General features: G+C 38.1%; 1 protein-coding gene across 7 annotated transcripts in view; it reads left to right on the top strand.

Annotated features, from left to right (window-relative positions):
* abcc8 (ATP binding cassette subfamily C member 8) overlaps positions 1-22058 on the top strand; it is a 95110-nt gene that overhangs the window by 47409 nt on the left and 25643 nt on the right. For all 7 annotated transcript variants that reach the window (XM_088340929.1, XM_088340931.1, XM_088340925.1 and 4 more), the window contains 13 exons: positions 249-289; positions 2941-3086; positions 4810-4924; positions 4999-5118; positions 6059-6131; positions 6205-6310; positions 12394-12426; positions 13948-13986; positions 14300-14398; positions 20133-20217; positions 20481-20561; positions 21280-21417; positions 21485-21610. In XM_088340929.1, the coding sequence (XP_088197055.1) occupies positions 249-289; positions 2941-3086; positions 4810-4924; positions 4999-5118; positions 6059-6131; positions 6205-6310; positions 12394-12426; positions 13948-13986; positions 14300-14398; positions 20133-20217; positions 20481-20561; positions 21280-21417; positions 21485-21610 (1202 nt within the window). The remainder of the gene's footprint in view (positions 1-248; positions 290-2940; positions 3087-4809; positions 4925-4998; positions 5119-6058; positions 6132-6204; positions 6311-12393; positions 12427-13947; positions 13987-14299; positions 14399-20132; positions 20218-20480; positions 20562-21279; positions 21418-21484; positions 21611-22058) is intronic.

The raw sequence follows: 22058 nt of genomic DNA, 5'->3' as shown, positions 1-22058 counted from the left end.
CAACAATTAATTCATTTTCAATGTGTGCTGCATAACCCATTATCCACCCCCTGACTGACCCTCACCAATATCCCAATGTGAGCCCCAATGGTCTTAACTGTTTCAAACCGGATATCGTGTGCAAGAGTGATTTTAGATAATAATACGCCAAGCAAGGACAAGTCTCAGCAATCTAGCGGGTCAGCTTCAAGTCTTCTATCATCCGAGAGGCATAATTTAACAATCTTTTGTCTGTTTGTCCCTTTCAGTCTTCATGAATGCAGCCATTCCAATTGCAGCTGTGTTAACGGTGAGTAGGTAACGTCGTCGCCTTCTTATTGTGTTTGTAAGTTTTTGCCTGTGTCTGTGCAAACACTGATATTGAAGTCCACCTTGCTCATACTAATTCCATCTAAAGCCAATAATCCTTTGACGGCTGACACTCACCCAAAGGCCTGGTTCCAAAATAACTAAAGAGCACGGAACTCGGCCTATATCTATCATTGATGTTTTATAACATGTAAGTTTCACAGGAAATATGGGTATGACTTTAAATTTTAAATGTAGCCATTTATTAAAACCCCTTTCAAATCAAGTTGGCAGAAAATACATGTGAAAATACCAATGCAAGGTCTAACCTGCCTCCGCATAAAGTTTGACTAAAAATGCTAAAATACAAATAAACTAAGCACTATAAAAGGAGGGAAAGAGTAATCAAAATTGAAAACCAAAGTGTAAATTCAATTAGAAATGGTATTAAACAGCAATCATTGAAAATTATACCCTACCGTTTTGTTTTTTTCTTGGGAGACAGTTTGAGCCAAAGGATCATCAGTCAGACTCGCTCCTTCATTTGAATACCATTTATTTACATATTTCGTGCTGACAGCTTCTGCAGAATTAAATTTAAAAATGTGAGGTTGTGGCCTTTTTATCAATGGATTGAAACGAAATACAAAATATTTATCTACTAAGTTATTTGTATTTTATTTATTTATTTATTTATTGTCATTTATGTATTCATTTACAAGCATTGTGGCCTGGCGCTGCCCAGCTTGGTGTTGCAGAGCATTTTACAAGGTTGTTGGGGCCATGGTTTGTTGAAAAATCACCAGGGAGCGACTACGTAGTGCCAAAGACCAGTTTGACCGCATGCTGTTCCAGGGCCGCTTGTACACGAAAGCAGCTATTTATCAATTTTGTCTGTATTTATTGGGGGCCTAAAGTACCACTGTGTACATTTTCAAGAAAATCGGTTCAGCCGTTTCAGAGCTTATAAACCACATACGAACACACAAACAAGCAAATCTGGATTTATATAATAGTCTAGATATGCCTTTTTTAATCTCATATATTAAATTATAATATACAGATTTATCTATTTGTATTTTTTTCGTTTTTTATTCCATTCGTCCTTTTTAAGTGTTTGTATGCATTTTTATTTACTGTGTGTTCATTTATCAATTTATGCATTTTTGAAATTTCAATTAATGTGTTTAATCTTGATATTCTTTATCTTTGTATGTATGTTTTCAAGTTGTTGGCATGTGTGTACTGTACTGTTGATGTGTAGTTATCCATCTATTTGGTATTTAAGTCCCCCATAACAGCCAACGTGGTGCCTGTTAAAAACACAAGCATTGTGATTTTCTGAGAAATTTAGATTTCTAACTGCTATTTGATGTCATTGACACGACTAGTGTCTTTAAATACTTGATGACTTGTTCCAAAAGTATTTTTTAAATTTGCCAATAATTTATATGCGTAAATCTCTCACCGCCTATATACAATGCAGATGTAGTTGCCGGACCCGATTTTAATCGTACTTCTAGTAATTACAACCAGGTAATAACATAATAAAAACATAGTAACAACCTAGTAATAACATGAGTTGTCTTAGAAATGCACACCCTACTGGTTGCTAAACAGTGACCTAAAATGTAGCCCTCAGCTCAAAAAAGGTTAATGAATCCTATCCTGGGTCAAGACCCAAAAGTGTGTGGCTGACCCATTTTCAGTGCGTCATTTGCTTTGGCAAAATAATGCTAACAGAGGGTCAATTACCTTCCTTAACAGTAGATGGCTGTAATGCCCTCGTGACCACTTCTTCTTTTATTTTGAAGGTTTTATTCGCTTTTTTTTTTGTGCCCATGATCATTTGTTTTAAGAAAGTTGGTGATGAGGGGAGGGAAAAGTGGAAAAAGTAACAACGATCGAGTTGAAAACAGGAAATGATTCAAAATATGAAAATGGTGTACGGCTGAAAACGCTGCTGCAAGGGACAGTAACTAGTTTAAAAATGTTGTATTTTCAGCTTTTTACCGGTCTTTACCCTTATAACTTAATCATTATCGGTTTGATTACATATTTTATCAATATTTTGAATTTATTTACATATATTTTAGAGCAGGCGGCTTGGGTGAATGGGTGGTCAGCGCACAGCCCCACAATGCGGAGGTGCGTGGTTCGATTCCAGTTACCGCAGTCTCCCCATGCGGAGTTTACATGTTCTCCCCATGTTTCTGTGGGTTTCCCCCGAAAGCAGTTTTGGCGGGTTGCTTATATGCGATGTCGGCATATAGTATATTCTAGTATATAAGGTATTCAAAGTCGTTTTGTTTTTTTTGGGTTGTTTTGTCTTTGTAAAAAAAAGGTGAATATATTCTGCTATTGCTGCTTTAAAGTTCACAATCTTTTTATTCGATAAATCGGAGAGGCGGATATTTTTTCTTGATTTGAGTTGCAGCTTGTCATTAGGGGTGAATGGTGGGTCCCAAAAAGCCAGACCATTTGAGAACCACTGTTCTAGACTATCCCTGGACACTGAAACAGAGCCTTTTACTTTCGTATGCAATCTGCACTGGCCAGAAGCATTACACTTGAATAAAAAATGGTTTTGAGATAGAAACGGTCACTCTTTTTTTCATCGTTGTGTGTGTGCTTTTGTATTGTATTCTGCAGACGTTTGTTGTGCACGTACACATCTCGGAGGACGCCAACTTGTCTCCGGCAGTGGCCTTCGCTTCGCTGTCTCTCTTTCACATTCTGGTCACGCCGCTTTTCCTGCTCTCCAGTGTTGTGCGCTCCACAGTCAAGGCTCTTGTCAGGTGAGGAATACCATTCCGAAAACAGACTCCAAAACAGACTCGCCACGCTTGAACAAAGAGAAATGTTTGTTTTGATGGAGCTAATGTGTGATTAGAGCCATTATAGTGAAGAGTACCACATTTCAGAATGTGTATAGAAGAGCTTTGAGAATAGAATTGAGAAAATCTCGCTGTCGAACTGAGAGTCTACATTGAATGTAAGACGTTATTTAATAATAACTCGATTGAGTCATCAAAATTCTTGTTTTTTTGAGTATAAAATTGACTTAATAATTTATTATCTACCTACTTTAATGCATCTTCCTCCTGTTTTTCATCTTTCTTTCGATTTGGTCTGGAGGCTGATGATAGAGTGGTTTGTAAGATCTATTTTAGTAGCCAGTGGGTTGACATACTTTCTGAGGCATCGGAAATGTGTGCTGTTTCTTCGTGATCTGACTTCTGACATGTTTCCAGAAATATTGTACTTTAAATTATGATTAATTTGAATGATTGACCGTATGTCAGTGCTGCACAGTTATACTGACTTTTCATATGACAAATCAAATGTAATTTAGAACAGCACAATTGGTCATGTGACAAATTAATCGCCCATTGGCTGCCACAAACATTTTGGTATCTTCTTTGCATGTACTACAGCAGGATAACATAACACAAGAAAATGTCACACTTTGCGTCCCTAGAGCCACATATTAGGTCGATTTTGAAAGAAGATGTATATTAAGATGTTTTGAGAATGAAATGCTCTGAGATCTAAATTAAATGAGAACTATATACAGTATCGTCTTTTTTTACTTGTTATTCTTTTTATTTAAATGTTTTCCTCCATATGTTTAATTTTAAAATGTCCACACAAATATAAAAAACAAATTCGGACATTAGCTTTTATGTTTTTGTACACATTCACCACATGAAATGGCCTCCTAAAATATTAATATTGTTAACGATATTTACCGTCTATGCCAGTGAATGGGTTACCCGTGTTTTTGTAAAATCACTGACTTAACCTTAAAGAGAGCGATTAAGGTTTCAAAACAAAGAGACAGGTTTTAAATCACACTTACATAATGAATGAATGAATTAATAAATACATAAACAAACAAATTGTCTGGAGTGTTCTTTTGTTTTACCTACACTCCTGGTGTCAAACAAGCGCCCTGCAACCCTGCCAAGGGTTTGACTTCACTGAGAGTAGCGCACGAGAAAAATGAGCTGCAGTTTTAAATATGAGCCCTTGATAGCGCCAAGGTCAGGTGCCACTCCCAAAGCAAAGTGTGTGTCTGTCTCTCTCTCTCTCTCTCTCCCTCTCTCTCTCTCTCTCTCTCTCTCTCTCTCTCTTCTCTCTCTCTCTCTTTCTCTCTTTCTCTCTTTCTCTCTTTCTCTCTTTTTCTCTTTCTCACCCTTCATTTCTCTTTTTATTTGCCGCCTAAAAACACTTTAATCTCCAAGTATTTTTTCCCGACATGTGGCCCCTGGACTAAAATAAATTTGACACCCCTGACCTACACTAACCACAATTAAAACATACACTGTTAGTTGAGTGTTGTTCTCTCAATCCTCATCATAATAGAGAACCTTCAGATAGGCTTCTATTGTGCATAAACACTAAATCAGCCATGTTAGAATCATCTAAATGAAGGTGAGCTGTAAAACATAAGATGCCTTCTGAGTTTTATCCAAAGTGGCTTAAAATGTTCTTGCTTTCTATGTGACCTGCATGCAGTGTTCAAAAGCTCAGCGAATTTTTCTCAAGTGATGAGATTGGAGATGAGCTGGAGCCCGGTACAACAATGACCTCAGGCTCCAATAACCATAACCAAAATAGGTACCAAGCTTTGGTAAGTGCAGTTATTCATTTATTTAATTGTAATACAAATGAACTTATTGCTCATATTTGTCTGAATTTCTTCAGCCCTTGAAAGTGGTGAACCGGAAGCGACCCACCAGAGATGACTTAAACAACTACAGGTCCCAGAAGTACCATGAAAGCGATGGACTATCACCAGTTATGGACCAAGATGTTTGTATCAAGGTGAGGGTCAATTAAAGTGAAGGCAGTTTACTTATTTCCCCAGCTCTTCTCTGGGGATTGCCATGATTGGCTCATTTAATCCCATTGATCAGAATGGATGTGAAAGCACTCAGGGAGAAAGTCAAGGTGGATTCGATCACGGACGTCTTGTTGCACAATTACCGCTGCCTGGTATTCATCATTCTGTTCATGCTTCTACTGTCTCTCGGGAACAGACTTAAATAAAACTATAGATCTGCTTCAATTGTTGATTTTAGAAGGTAAAATCTTTTCCTGGTTGATACAATTTCCTGGTGCTTTTGAATTTTTTCTTGTCCTATCATCAAATTTTAATATCTTGGAGCTGTCATATCAGAAGTTGGGTCAGAACCAAAAATCAATGCCAGGATAGCTCAAACCACAGCCACACTTGCCAGACTCAAACCCATCTGGAGGGACAATAACATAAGAGCTAATCACTTCCATCATCCTCTACGCTTGCGAGACATGGACTCTCACACTAAAACTGGTAAAGGAAATCTAGGCCTTGGAGATGTGACACTACAGAAAACTTCTAGGCATCAGCTACTTAGCACATGTGCCCAACAGCATCGGAGGGAACATTTGACCCTACAAAAAACTGTTGTCCACTGTGCCCGGACAGAAACTTCAGTAGTATGGTCACGTCACAAGATCATCAGGACTGACCCACATAATTCTCCAGGGCACAGTCCAAGGGGGCAGGAAGAGAGGAAGACTGAAAAAGAAATGGGCCAACAACATTATGGAATGGCCTTGTACCAACTTTGCCATGACCCAAAAACAGTGGAGAAAGCTGTTCAGAGTTGCGTCCTCATTGGTGCCCCGACGGCCCATGTGGTTAAGAGATCCGTGAACCTATCAAACAGTCAAATATGAATTAATTGTTCTTGACATTTTTTACGTGTGTTTCTTTGTTCAGATATGCAGTGGATATTTCACATGGACAGATGGACCGCCAACACTGGCCAACGTGGACATCGTAGTGCCTTTTGGTACGCATTTAAGTTTGATTGCTGACAAGCTTCTTGTCCTGTTATTGCCCTTCTTTATTGTGGTTCTTTCCAGGCAAGCTGACCGTGATTGTGGGCCAAGTGGGTTGTGGGAAATCCTCCCTTTTGCTGGCAGCGCTGGGTGAGATGCAACGGGTTTCAGGGACTGTAACCTGGAATAAGTAAGTTGGACCTTTGTTTTGTGTCAATTTGGGAAACTGCCAAATGTCTATTGTAGTGAGAAATATAAAATTATTTTGTAGCCTTGGACTAATTATGAGATCCAAAAATTCACGACTACTTAATTCATATTTACTTCAGTGTACAACTCCCAGAATTTTAAATAAAATCAACATTGACTAGTATTCAATACTGTCTATGGCACACCGGGTTAACCATTGGCATCAAATTAATTATGGAATCACATTGAATTTTAACTTAGTTGACAAAGCAGATAATTACGCTTCTCAGCTTCAACAAGTCAAAGGGATATCGTGCAATATTTGACCACTTCATGTTACTGTGTAGTGCAGTGCAACCAAAAAGGAGTGCTACCAAACACAAGGAAAAATACTAATTGCAAAGACTCAAAATGACCAAAGCGCACCAATTTACATCTTTTTTTTTTTGCCCAGCCTTTCACACCTTTTTTGTTTTTTTGAGGTTCCCGTAGCAGTAAGAAGGTGGGAAAAAAAATCAGCCCTCTCTAGAAGAGCTTCTTGTTTTGTGAAAGAAATACAACTTTCTAGATCAAAGATTTAAAAACTAAATGTACATTTATATGATAGTTAATATAGTTTTGCTTTTTATTCCATTAAATATGTTTTTGTTTTGTGAATTAAAAATGTTTTACTAATTGGAGGTGCTAAATAATACACAATGTCCCTTTAAATTCTGTTTGATACTATCCAGCATTGTACCCAACTTTTTCTGTACAGCAGACTGGTTTCATGAATGGCAATATTTCTACGGCTTGGCCCAGGCTCAGCATTGAACATGTTTGTATTTTTTCTAAAATGAAAATTATAACGAACTAAGTTGAGTTGAATTCAAACACACCCAGTGTAGTCAGTGTGGCCCTATACCAAATGACCCAAGGCCTGGTGCTGTTAATTGTCCCTCTGCTTGGAAACCACTGCTATACAGTGCATACTGTACACAGTGTCTAAATGTCTTGTTTTTCAAATGTAGACTAACTTGATAAGTGATCACCTTCCAAACTGGGGGAAAGTCCTGTTGAGGGCAATTTTGGTTTTGCTTTGTCGTGTGATATTCAGTTGTTAGAAATACATCATTTTACAAATGATCTAAGAGCTAGTCCACACTAATCTGCTAAGGGCTTGGTTTACCACAGGGATTGGTTCAATTTAGAGCAACTAAAAATACTAAATGTCCTCACTGTTTTCATTTTGAATCCTATGCCCTACAGTTTTAATATTATACCGTAAATTCCAGACTATAAGCCGCTACTTTTTTCCCAAATGTTCAGCCCTGCGGCTTATTCAGTGAAGCGGCCAATTTATGGAATTTTTCTAACAGCCACCAGCGGCGCTGGAGTATAAAAGGTAAGATTAAGACCAGTAGAATATGTGCGCCAAGAAAGACTGCAACCTCTAAGTTTAAGCATACATTGTCTGTAAAGTTAAGGTACGTGCCAATAATGAGGAAGACGCCCTTGATGGCGATAGTTATGAGGAGGAAGTTGAGGACGATCTTCCGTGAATTTCACAATAACGGGATGCTTTTTTTAACAGTCACGTTTGATACATTGCGAGCGTGATGCTACTAGCGTGTTGGTACCTTTCAAAGGCATGGTTTGGGATGAAAGTTATATTATTATTATCAAAGCTTTGAAAACTCTCTCGGTGTACCGTCTTTCTCCGTAAATATGTGTAACCATGTATAATATGTATTTGCAACTGTATATTTTTGTAATGCATTTATTTTAGAGATTTATTCTGTTATGTGTTCTACGGACAAATCAAAAAGAGGGCAGAGCAAACGCGGGCTGATGGGAATTGGGGTAAAGCTGAGTTACCGGTAGATCTGTCTGTTGTCGCAGCGGACAATAGTGGATATTTATTTTTCCCACTCTTAACTTTGGAAATATACATTTTGTTTCCTTGGATTACTTTCAACGGGACCCGGACTTTACAAGTCTGCATCATACGTTAAGTACGGGTATCATTTTCCATTTATGATGCCAATTGTGGCTCTAGTATCGTGTACTATCCATGTGTTTGTTTGCTGTTATTATTGTCGATAAATTTGTTCAAACCAAAAATAAGTTACACTCGTGGGACTTACAGCCTGGTCTGGGTTAGACTTGTGATTGTGTCACAAGTTTTTGTGCGGGAGCACGCGGCTTATACATGGGTGCGGCTTGTGTAAAAACAAAAGTGGCAAATCACCTAAAAAGTGGTGGGTGCGGCTTATAATCATGTGCGCTCTATAGTCCGAAATTTACGGTACTAACTTTAGTTACTGCTTTATTATAACCATTTAAAATGTAATTCAACATAATTTTACTGCTATAGGCATCAGCAGACACTGAACTCTGAGCATTCCCAAACAATTTAACTTGAAATTTCTCATAATCTGTCATTTTTTACTTAGAGCTCGGATTTAAGTCCTTTAATCGCACAGGAACTGCTGGGGACTCACAGCTTTTATTTAGTTGTCCTTGTGCAGTGCGTGATTGAGTTTGAATGGTAGAGTAATGCACTTTGAATTTAAATCGGGTAAGGCAGTATTACAAGTCTGTGACATGGTACGCATAGGAGTAAATCCCTAAACTATCTTTTATCCATTAAAGAGCATTGGGCCATCATAAAACCTTGATGGAATTTTTAACAAAGCAATCCTGTGCATAACATCATCATCAGGTATAACACTCACGTCTTTCATTCCCATTTCTCACAGCCCACATTTGGCAAAGTGAGCTGAGCTATCTGGAAAAGAACTCAGAATACAGTCAAAAGTCTCAAAAGGAAAGCAAAGGCAAAGCTGTCACCCAGAAACAAAACTCCTGCAGAAAAGAAGTGAAATATGGCAACGGCTCAACCTGTCGCACAAATCTAACTAACAGCTTCACTGCATGACCACAGAGAGGTGTTTGATGGCATCATCACCATGTTATGCCCAAAAAGCATGTCAAATAAAAATATCGGACTGATAAATTATACCATATTATTGAAAGATGTGCGGAAAGAAATGATAGAAATCAAAAGACATTTGATGGGACTTAAAAGTGGGGTGAATTGTATTCTCTCTATTTACTATGCGTTAACAATGTCCTACTGATGCTTCATTTTCCATTGCGCCTTTATCTTACTTTTATTAGGATGGAACACATTAGGTTTGTGGAACGGGGCCCGGGGTAGTGCTGATGAGTGATTTCATGGTTGTTCCCGCGGGTTTCTATTTCTTTTTTTTGTCAGTGTATCATGAAAATGGTGAAAGTAAGAAAAGGCCTGCTTCAAGTAAAATCCAAACGCCAACCCAATCCTCAAGGAAGATGGAAAAAAAAGAGTTCATTCGAACACATCTATGAAATTAATGTAATTGCACTCACATCATGAAAGAGCTGAGGCTGAAATGATAACTTTAAGCCAGGAGATGGCGGCAGAGGGTAACAAAGTTTCAAATTCCGTACAGCTCCTTTAAGAACCACACAGTGAGAATAAATAAGGAATTTGAGAAAATCAAAAAAGAAATCGAGCCACATCGACAGATTTTTGAAGAAAATCCCAAACCAAAACATTCTTCTTCTTTCTTCTTTTTTTTCCTTTTTTTTTTTGCTTTTTTCATGCTTTTTTTCCTTTTTTCTTTCTTTTTCATTTAAGGCAATTCTTATTTTTCTCATTTTTTCCTCTTTTTACCCTTTTTTTCTTTTCATTTTGTTCTTTAAGAAATGTGTAGTAAAATGTTGAGGTTTGGTCACTTTGATCCCCGTGGTCTGTATTCTTTCTTGTGCTTTTTAGCGTGACACAATACATCAACATCTAGAGCAGTGTTTTTCAACCTTTTTTTGAGCCAGGAAAATTGGAAAATGTTTGCAGCACACCACTAACCAAAAATGTTATAAAATGACACTGAACAGTATGTTTAATTACAATGTAATGTATAATACCCCCAGTTTTACAGCACAGACACTTGACAATGACATAATATTTGCAGAAAATGATTCCTAAATGTTTTATAAAATTTTTAATTTTAAAAAGTGACACATGATAACTTTTCACGGCACACCTGACGATCTCTCACTGCACAATAGTGTGTTGCGGCACAGTGGTTGAAAATCACTGATCTAGAGGGCAAATTTAACTCACTGTCCCTTTAAATTGTACCACAAGCCCTTTCCTCTAATGACAAGATGGAGCTAATCATGTGGATTGGTGTACTAGAAACCTCTGAGCACTAGCAGGTGATGTGGTCTGATGTGTTGTTCAGAATTTACATTTTACTATCACTTACAAAATCAATTTGCCGTTCTGATTACTCAAGTACTGCTAGTTTCCGTCATTACCTAGCAACGTTTGGTCCCTATTTTTTAATTGAGGTTTTGTAACTCGGTGGATATTGTTTTTTTTTGGGCCGCTTACTCTGAAAACCTTTTGTGTGTGGCTTTCGTTGGTGAAAAGACTTGTGTGATCATCTGCGCATAGAGCACATTTTCACATTTAATATCTCAGAATTTATTAAGGATATAAAACCACAGAGTTCAATTCAGAAAGCTTGTAATCTCAATTTTTACATGGGACGTTCAAAGACGTTCAATGTGAGCATTATTGGTCACACGACACACATCAAGCCAATAGTTAAATTCTTACAAAACGCGTCCAATCGCATTGTCAATGGTTAAACAGCTTCTTTTAATTGTGCCTTCAGCTCATCCACGTCTTTTATAATTGGGGGAACATAGACCAATACTTTTACAAATCCCCACAAAATGAAATGTCATGGTGTGAGATCTGTAAATCTTTGTGGCCAGGGCATTAGAATCGTGATCATTCTCTCCAGCCCGTTCATTCCATCTGTCTGGCACTGTTGTGTTCAGTAACTGTCAAACCCTAAGTGTCATGGCACCCTATTCTTCTGCATGACTCTTTTTCTCTCAATTTGTCCATTAACCAGTTTTCCAGCATGAAAAATAGTTATGGTTTTACTTATCCTCACCATTGCCTGTTGCTCTTCCAGAGAAGAATAGTCCATAGACTGTATCCTTTGACATAGAACAAAACATGGTCACCCTTGGGGAATCTAGCTGATGCTCAAGAAGTTCATGTTGGTCCTCTCTTACCCATATATGAGTATTAAGCTTGTTATCTTTGCCATAGACGTGGAAAGTCACCTCGTCGCTAAGAACAAGCCGGTCGTCAAATTTGTCCTCTTCCGTCTTTTGTTGAATTGCAGTGCAAAAAGTCGCGTCAAGCTGGTTTATCGGTGGTTTTTAACTGTTTGACTAACTGTAGCTTGTGAAGCGTCATGTGTAGTCCAACAGTTGTTTCAGTTGTTGTTAGACACTGAAGTTCCTTACTGGCTCTTCTGATTTTACCGGGATCAAAGCAGTTCAAACTTGTTCAAAAACATTTTCTGAATTTGAGGGGCGTCCTGTTCTTCAAGCTGGGCGTAAGCACCCGTTCATTATGAATTCACCATGTCATCTCACTATGGATTTCGTATCTGGTGCCTCTTTGCCGAATTATCTGCAAAATGCTTATTGAACAGGAGTCCGTGATAAAGATTTTGCAAATACAACTACACAAAGTTCCTTTTCTGGTTGAGTGAACACCATGAATGGGTCTGAAAAGAAAGTAACAAATCAATATCTTTACAAAAAATCTAAAATGGCAAAACTTGTGTCTTAGTACCAATCCTAGTTAATGAGATACGGGGACTTCAAATGTGCCCTAGACTTTTGGAACACCCTGTATGTTAGTGTGTATGTGTCTTTGTGTGTTACACATTTCATTACTTCTTTAATGGCCAACAACATTACACATCCTCACATGCGAAGTGGTTGCCATTTCACAGTGGTCATAAATCGCCAAGTGTTATCGGGCAGCTGTGGTCAGTCACCTTCCCTGAGCATTTGCTGCACCCTAAAAATACACACGGGCTTCCAGTGAGCCTGTGCAAAGCCGAAAACAACCCTCCAAGCATTTCTCATGGTCTCAAAATGAGTTTGTGTTTGTTGCCGTGGTAACACGCTTCCCTCTATATCCAGGTATCCCTAACGATATTCCCTGTGCTTTCTTTGCAGTTTTCCCAGTGTGGGCTCGGAAGGAGATGAAAGGTGAGTGCAGGGAGAAAAACAAACAAACAAAAAGACTTTACAAAATGTAAAAATGTGGAAAACATTTTCCCCGTACTACCTGTCATTCTAAGTACTTTTCACCTCAATGGACTGTGAAAAACCTTTTCTCCATTTGTCTATTTATATATATTTTATGTCTTCAAGTCTTGTGACTCAAATGGTGTAGGGTCCAGAATTTCATTCTTAACAATTGTGGGTCTAAGAAAAATAACCCAATTAAAGATGGAGTGTAATTTTTAAATCGTGATTATTTTTTTCAATAATAAATGTTCGATTACACATGTGTTTCATACTGATACCAATACTAATAGATAACCATATCAATATTTTCGCTTATTGTTGCATTAAAGTGAGTGCAATTTATTATTCAAATTTTTTGTTAGCTGGTTTCTGATTTTGAAATACCCATTAGACCACAGCCGGTATTTATTTCTATTACCCAACATCGAGAGAATCGATACCCTACCATAAAGCAGTATCGGCATAAATACCTGATATAGGTACTCGCCCATTACTAAATTTTAAATACTGATGATGGAAAATGATAAAAATAAAGTATACAAACATGATCTTTTTTTTAAATAACTGCAAAAACAAAATCCAATTGAAATTGAGAAAAAATACAGTATAATAAATTTAAAGAAATTTTAAAATATATATATTTCTAAGTAAAACTGCAGATAATTTTGTTTATCTTGAGTATCAATACTAATATTTTATACTATGTATATATTTTTTAAATTTTTTAATTGGACACATGTTCTTCACAGCAGGGGTCTCCAATGTGGTGCCCGCAGGCACAAGGGTCCCCCCTAAGGACCTGCTCTGAAAATAGCTCACCAGTGCTGGGTTATTGTGATGTTTTCAGTGCTTGACTGTCTCAATTTAACCCTGCTTCTGATAATTACCCTGGTAATAACATGGTAATAACACAATAATAACATTGTTACAACATAGTAAATATGTGATACGTGGTCAATTTGGAAATGCATATGAAACTGAGTGCCCTTCGCGCTAAACTGGCTTCCCTTTGCGTGAATTAGTAACAAAAATTAGCTCTAGGCTCGAAAAAGTCTGGAGACACCTGCTTCACATAAAAAGTTAGAAAAATGAGACTAAATATGATCAAATTAGAAAAAAAATACAAAACAAGATATGTAATACAACAAAACCATGCAATTGTTCAGGTATTTGGAAAAATATTTTTCTTTTTTAAATGTATTTCTTAAAAAAATGTGGGTATTTAGTGGTGTAGATTTTTACACCTTGGCTTTAGATTTGAAATTGATCACTTTGAATTATAGATACGTTTGAATATTTGTTGATATATAAGGGTGTTCCGATGAGTTTTGTATACTGATAATTTATTTGTAAATAGTCGGTTTTGAAACTGAGGCCGTCTAATGAGATGAAAACAATACATGGGGTTAGCTGTCTTGTATGACACAAAGAATAATCCTGGTCTGTGTTTTCACAAATTATCTTCTGTATTCTCTGCAGCCCCACAGATAGAGAGACAGCCGGTGATGGTGATAACAGGTGAGCTCATGAATCTTATGTCAAGCCGGTTTCCGTGGTGACCCATCATCATTATCAGCAAAGTCAAATAGCATTTTTCCTCATTATCTGAAAACCAAAGATATTAGATTTTCCCTCCCTCGACTACTCGTTTCACTTAGAGCTGCATGTACACTCGGGCTAAAATACAATATATAAATACAAAATCCATTCTTAACAATTTCAGGGCTACCCAATTCTGATCACAAGTCACCTCCAATACAGTCGGGCAGTGCCAGTTGATGAAAAGCTTGCGATGTTTTTACATGAGTCTTGCTTTGGACCTACTTTTCAGGGGGAGATGTGCTGTGGCTTACGCTGCCCAAAAGCCTTGGCTGCTCAACGCCAGTGTCGTTGAGAACATCACCTTTGAGATGCCCATGATCAAAACCAGGTAGGCGAGCAAAAGTGCTTTTGAAGCAAAATATATGTATTAAAAAGCCTATGGCATTAGGTTTATTTTTTTAGGCAAAAATGTATGCATTAATTTGGAATTTAGAATTATCTTTACTCTCATAGATAACAACGTATTGATTATTTACAACGGGGTGAGACGTGGCAGTCCATGATAAACGAGTAACAAAGACTTAAAAAGACAAAAACTGAGAAAAAAGAATATTAGGATAATTAGGCAAATATTTTTACTGTGGTTTTTAAGTTTCAACTTTAGTAGACACTCAAAATATGATATGAAATATGATAAAATAAGACATCAATGGATTTTCAACTTTCAAGTAGGACCGGAAGAAGGGCTCTCACATAGTTAAATTCAATTTCTTCCTAAAGCACTCCTCCGAGCCCCCTCGTTTTATTAAACCTTCAAGGTTACAAAAAAGAAAATGGAATTTATCCCATTTACGTTCCTGTAAAATTCGCCTAAAATACAATCCAAGACGTACCCAAATTAAATTTAACGCTGTTCTTGAACCATTTGGAGAATTTGGATGGTTTTGGACTCTTTTGAAAGGTAAGACTCGTCCTGCACGGAAATAATCACTGCAAGTGCTACTAACATTGATTCAGTTGGAACACACAGAAATAGAAGGTTTTTGTTCTCGCCTGAATTTTTTTTTGCAATCACATGCCTACGGAGTGTAGCATAAGCATCTTAGCTGGAATACTGCTGGGACAATAGCATGAAGCCTTACATGGTCCCTGGTCAAATTTGATCACAATCTGAAAAATTAAACATTGTGTCTTACACATTTTTCTAAGGGTATGTTTAGGCGTTTCAAAAATGGCCATTTGGAGACGACCAGTTTACAGCTTCAAAAACTCTTCAATTGTGTACTTGACTAAGGCCAATTCTTCGACATTGTGAAAGAGTTGTACATCTTTGACTTCCCTTTCCGCCACTCTATCACTATCGTGCACACTTGTGCATAATCAAACATCCAGTTCGATCCACCATTTCTGTTTGTCCCTCACCCCCCTCATCACTCCCCCTCCGGAGGAAGCAGAGCCTATTTACAACAAAGAAAACAAAGACAGTTAAAACATGTTCTTTGTTCCTTTATCTCTTTGTTTCATTATCCTCACTGTAAAATGTGGAACTGAAGTCGTCCAATTTCGTTGTTATAATATATCCCATGTTGTAACAATGACAATAAAGGCATATTCTATTCTATTCTATTCTATAATAATTGTGTGTAGAAATGAACCAAGAGTGGCGTTACCAAGTTGATGTACGGCTCTAATTTGAATATACAGTGCATTTGGAAAGTATTCACAGCGCTTCACTTTTTCCACATTTTGTTATGTTAAAGCCTCATTCTAAATTGTGATAATTTAATCTCTTATCTCAATAGTCTACACAAAATACTCCATTATGACCATGTGAAAAAGTTTTTTTTTTACTTTTTTTGAATTTATTAAAAATAAAAAAACTAAGAAATCACATTTACATAAGTATTCACAGCCACTGATCATCCTTGAGATCTTTCTACAGCTTAATTGGAGTCCACCTGCAGTAAATTCAGTTGATTGGACATGATTTGGAAAGGCACACACCTGTCTATATAAGGTCCCACAGTTGAGTGTGCATGTCAGAGCACAAACACCAGGCATGAAGTCAAAAGAACTGTCTGTAGACCTGCGAGACAGGATTGTCTTGAGGCACGAATCTGGGGAAGGATACAGAAAAATTTCTGCTGCTTTGAAGGTCTCAATGAGCACAGTGGCCTCCATTATTCGTAAATGGAAGACATTTGGAACCACCAGGACTCTTCCTAGAGCTGGCCAGCCTTCTAAACTGAGCGATCTGGGAAGAAGGGCCTTAGTCAGGGAGGTGACCAAGAACCCGATGGTCACTCGGTCAGAGCTCCAGCGTTCCTCTGTGGAGAGAGGAGAGCCTTCCAGAAGGACAACCATCTCTGCAGCAATCCACCAATCAGGCCTGTATGGTAGAGTGGCCAGACGAAAGTCACTCCTTAGTAAAAGGAACATGGAAGCCCGTCTGGAATTTGCCAAAAAGCACCTGAATGACTCTCAGACCATGAGAAACAAAATTCTCTGGTCTGATGTGACAAAGATTGAACTCTTTGATGTGAATGCCAGGCGCCATGTTTGGAGGAAACCAGGCACCGCTCATCACCAGGCCAATACCATTCCTACAGTGAAGCATGGTGGTGGCAGCATCATGCTGTGGGGATGTTTTTCAGCAGCAGGAACTGGCAGACTAGTCAGGATAGAAGGAAAAATGAATGCAGCAATATAGAGAGATATCCTGGATGAAAACCTGCTCCACAGCGCTCTTGACCTCAGGCTGGGGCGAATGTTCATTTTTCAGCAGGACAACGACCCAAAGCACACAGCCAAGATCTCAAAAGATTGGCTTCAGAACCACTCCGTGAATGTCCTGGAGTGGCCCAGCCAGAGTCCAGACTTGAATCCGATCCAACATCTCTGGAGAGATCTGAAAATGGCTGTGCACAAACGTCTCCCATCCAACCTGATTGAGCTTGAGACTTATTGCAAAGAAGAATGGGCAAAACTGCCTAAAGATAGGTGTGCTAAACATGTGGGATCATATTCAAAAAGACTTGAGGCTGTATTTGCTGCCAAAGGTGGATCAACAAAGTATTAACCAAAGGCTGTGAATACTTATGTAAATGTGATTTCTTAGTTTTCTATTTTTAATAAATTCAAAAAAAGTAAAAAAAAAAACTTTTTCACATTGTCATAATGGAGTATTTTGTGTAGAGTTTTGAGATAAGAGATTAAATTAATACAATTTGGAATGAGGCTGTAACATAACAAAATGTGGAAAAAGTGAAGCGCTGCGAATACTTTCCGGATGCACTGTACAACCTGATTGTGCAAGCACCTATGTAGGGAATTTCATTAGCTAACCAATATGTTCATCTGATTTATTTTTTTAGCGGATTTTTTAAAAAATCGTCAGCATTATTGTGTGTTTGGAGTTAATGTTTTACTCAGTTAAATTCACTGTACTCTTGTGGATGTAACGATACCATGTGTGCGGGGAATTCCATCATGAGTTGACTACCAGGGGAGGTTATTGGTAAGATATGCCGGCTTTATAGCGTTTGGATATCTTGTTTCAGACTGATGGTGATATGTATGTTTTAAAACGGTCAGCATATTTTTAATCCCAAGAGTTTTCAATGAGATGTGACCAGACGTATTTCAGTGACTGGTTACGTCTTACAGACACAAACTATATTTGCTTCTCAACAGTCCGGTCCAGCCGGCTGTTGGAACATTAAGGGGTTAAAGAACTGCAACATGATTGGCCGATAGCAACAATGATCCAATGGTCAAAACAACAAACAGTGAGTCAAAATAAGGAACTGACATTCCATGCCATCTCCTTTGAACTCGTCCAATCGTAAAAACAATTAAGTTAGCAATAGTACTTGAAGACTGGCCTTTGGTGTTGTATACAGCATATTCCCAAAAATAAAGTCGAGAAAGAAAATATAATTATTCAATATCCTATACGAGATATATATACTGGTGATGGCCCTAGGGAAGAAACTGTCTCTGAACCTGTATAGTCCTGGTTTTAAGGGACCTGTGGCATAATTAGCGTTAAATAGGTGACAATATTCTTCTTGCAACTGTTGGGTGGGTGTTAAGTGGAACACTCTAATGAAGTAGGATTGTGCCCTCCATCATGCTGCAGTGTGAAGTGGATGTTTTGATTGAACAGTCGACAGTAATCAGTACACAAAGTCATTTAAAGAGTGTAAAAGTGCTTGTTATCATCAGCGTCTCTCTGTTAATGCTTTCAAGCAAATGCTTTTAGCAGGACTGCTTGGTTGGTAAATGTCATTAATTATGGGAATTGGGTTTGGCCTTTTAGGAGAGGCCACATGCTTTATATATATAATGACTTGCCTGGCTTGGATTTAATGGGACCTTTTTTCTAATAGACTACTTTGCTTGGTTGCCGGAGTGATTTTTGATGATGCGGAATAACACTATTTTTTATTTACTCACCAACTACTGTCAGGTAGTACATTCTAAGTGTTTTGCAGCCCCTGTTACAAAGGGAGTTAGAATTAAATTAATAAAAGGAACATTTTACATTTAGATAAAATATTAACATTTGATAGGAAACAAATTGTTTTTAATATTTGATCATCTAATTGAATTATCAAATAAAATAAATTATTTTAACTAGCTAACAATTAGGCAGCACGGCGGCACAGTGGTTAGCGCGTGTGCGGAACAGTTCTGAGGTCATGGGATCGAACAGCCTGTGTGGAGTTTGCATGTTCTCTCCGTGCTTGCGTGGGTTTCCTCCGGGCACTCCGGTTTCCTCCCACATTCCAAAAACATGCATGTCAGATTAATTGGCTGGTCCAAATTGTCCCTAGGTGTGAACGAGCGAGTGACTTGTCTGTCTCTGTGTGCCCTGCGGCGAGCTGGCAACCAGTTCCGGGTGTCTCCTGCCCACTGCCCGAAGATAGCTGGGATGGGCTCTAGCACCCCCGTGACCCTACTGCGGATAAGCGATGCAGATAATGGATGGATGGATAGCTAACAATTAGTTGTCATTCTCCGTTTCAATATAATTTTGTAAAAAAAAAAAGAACACAAAAAAACCACATAGACATCATAGCGAGTGCCGATCGCCAGGTTTTTGTAATTGCTCAATGCAGGCAGAACACGCATGACAGCAGATACGACAGACAGGACTGCAATTATCCTGACAATTTTTCTAAAGACATTGCTGGGTTTTGGAAAACCAAATCCTTCCTTTTCTTCGTTTGACTCTACCTGGTAACGGTGTGATTTACATTGGTTGAGAGAGAAAGCTAAACCAGCTGAGTTTTGGCCAGGTTTTTTTTTCCTCATGGGAAAATTCCTTGATTCTTTGGACAATTGGAAATCTCAGTGATCTGAGTGGCGAGCTACACCTGACCAATAATCAAACAAGGATTTGATTCATCATAGCGCTTCATATTAGGGTCGTGGTAGGAATTGGATTATTCCTTTGAATGTGGACTCTTGAACTTTGGGAAACCAGCGGTACCCATGGATTTGGGATTCCTTGAATTTGAAAATGCAGGGATTTTACTTTGCTTATTTAATCAACATTCTTGTCATTCATTTAAATTGTAATATCAATAAAAAGTGTATCATTGTGTGTCTTTAAATTCTGACATGACAACAGATTTAGGTTGATTAAAAATCCTACCGGTGCACTTTAAAATATATTTTGCAACTTATAACCGGTTTATTAAACAAAATTAGGGTAGATAAACTGTAATGGGAATAAAACAGGGTTAATAAAACAAAACTAACCTAACTACGTTCTTATCTAACACCTTAAACCAGATAAGAGTGTTATTTATTGTCTTGTCCTTGTTCATTAAATTGCAGACTATTGTTCAAATTAGGTTTGACTTCCACATTTCCTCTATTTATTTATTATACCACTTATTAAACCTAAAACTAGTCCAGTAGCTTTATTTCTCTCTGCCTAATTGCATAGGTGCTGCAGTTTGGGTTTATTTAAAAAAAAATCCAAGCAACGTTTGTGAGCTTCTGATGCACTACTGATGATTCAGCTGACAGGACAACAGAGGAACAGGCAAAGAAAAAGTTTAATATTGACATTTTGGATAGTTACCTTCATTTATTTATGGGGTCTCTAGATACAAAGCTGTCATTGAAGCCTGCTCTCTTCAGCCTGACATCGACATCCTTCCACAAGGGGACCAGACAGAAGTCGGCGAGCGAGTGAGTACACAATTCATTTAGTTACCTCCAGGGACCTTTTACTACCTTGCCTATCAAACCAGAGTGTGCCGCACTGCACGACAGAAATGTGTCATCTTTACCGTTTTGATGTCATGCTGGCTTGTATACAGAACTGGACCGATCATTTATGTTCCTTCACATGGAATTTTCCAAGAGAGGGCCCACACTCATGCATTCTGTGATGATTTTTTTTTACTTGTTTGTAACCAAAGCTGATTGATTAAGATTGCTGTTTTTTACAGGGCATCATCCTCTCAGGAGGGCAGAAGCAGCGCATCAGTGTCGCCAGAGCTCTGTATCAGCAGACCAATGTTGTTTTTCTGGTGAGTCAACCTTTGATTGACAGAAATGATAACCTCAGAGAATCCGATCATCTGTTCCAACATCTTTCAACTAGTGTAGTGTGCTGTGATATCTCATCTGGTGGGCAAAAAAAGGTTAATAAAATGTTCTTGGGATTAGCATACCATAACATTTGATTGTATAAGTAGGTAGCTGGTGGTGAACTTTGTGAAAAGGGGTTTGTGGCCCTTCTTCTTTCCCCTCACACCAAGCATTTCAGTTTCTTCCCCAGGCCCATCACCATCCAAAACAAGAGTGCAAATCTGTGAAAAATATATATCTGGCCAGTTGTATAAAAAAATCGGTATTCGTACCTTATTTTTTTACTTATTTGGAAATTATTTTGCTGCCAAATGTAATTGCACTACTTTTCAATTCACTGACAACTTGGGCCCAACTCAAAGCACTACCTTGTAAATAATGTTGCTAATTTATCCTCACATTCTTTTTTTAAATCTTATTTAAACCTTTATAAGGTGTTTATCTTGTGTATCCCAAAGTGCCATGTCTGATTTTGTTGCAAACAATGTTCACTACAATTATGTTGATGACAATAAAAAAAAAAATCTATGTTCATTGCCTGGGTTAAGATATAACTGAAGGGGAAAGAGTATTTAGATTTGACCTAATGTAGTTCTAGCTGCTCAATGTAGGTAACCATTCCTTGAATTTATCATACTATGGATTATCTTTTCACAGGATGACCCATTCTCTGCTTTAGACATTCACTTAAGTGACCATCTGATGCAAGACGGTATCCTCAAGCTACTGAGAGAGGAGAAGAGGACCGTGGTGCTGGTCACACACAAATTACAGTACCTGCTTCATGCAGACTGGGTAAGTGCTTCTGTGTGGTTGTATCTGCTTGAAAGCATAATCAAGCGTGTATTTGTGTGTATTTTAGATTATTGCTATGAAAGACGGCACCATCCAGACTGAAGGTACACTGAAGGACATACAGAATGCGGAACCTGAGCTCTTTGAACAGTGGAAAATGCTGATGCACAGGCAGGACCAAGAGTTTGAGACGGTAATCAATCAGCAGCCACTTGAGTCAGTGACTGCTTTAAATGGCGTCTGCATTGAAAAGACAAAATCAAATCTCAAACTATTGGCAGAAATATTCTCTTTTAAGTTCATATTTTAAATTTTGCTTTATGTCAATGAGTTTATAGTTTGGATAGACGCTCAAAATAAGGAGAAAAGACATTAATGGATTTTGAGCTTGCAAGGATAACAGGAAAGGACTGGACAAAAAACTTCAAGCTGCAACAATTCCAACATGTTGAAAGGTCCACGCCCTTTCGCTTATGAAATACCCAGGGTTACAAAAATTATATCAGCTCCAAACGGTGTTGATACCAAGAAAAGCTAGATCCTCAGCCATTATTGAGAATGTCAGGAACCCCCTTTGGAGTGGTGCAGGAAAAAGTGCAGAAACACTGGTTAGTACAGCAAACAGTGGACTTTTATTCAAG

This window comes from Urocampus carinirostris, chromosome 7 (genome assembly GCF_059441175.1).
Source record: "Urocampus carinirostris isolate Australia breed hairy pipefish chromosome 7, RoL_Ucar_1.0, whole genome shotgun sequence".
Lineage (NCBI taxonomy): Eukaryota > Metazoa > Chordata > Actinopteri > Syngnathiformes > Syngnathidae > Urocampus > Urocampus carinirostris.
The sequence above is the reverse complement of the archived record's forward strand: the minus strand, read 5'-3'. Positions and strand labels throughout refer to the sequence as shown.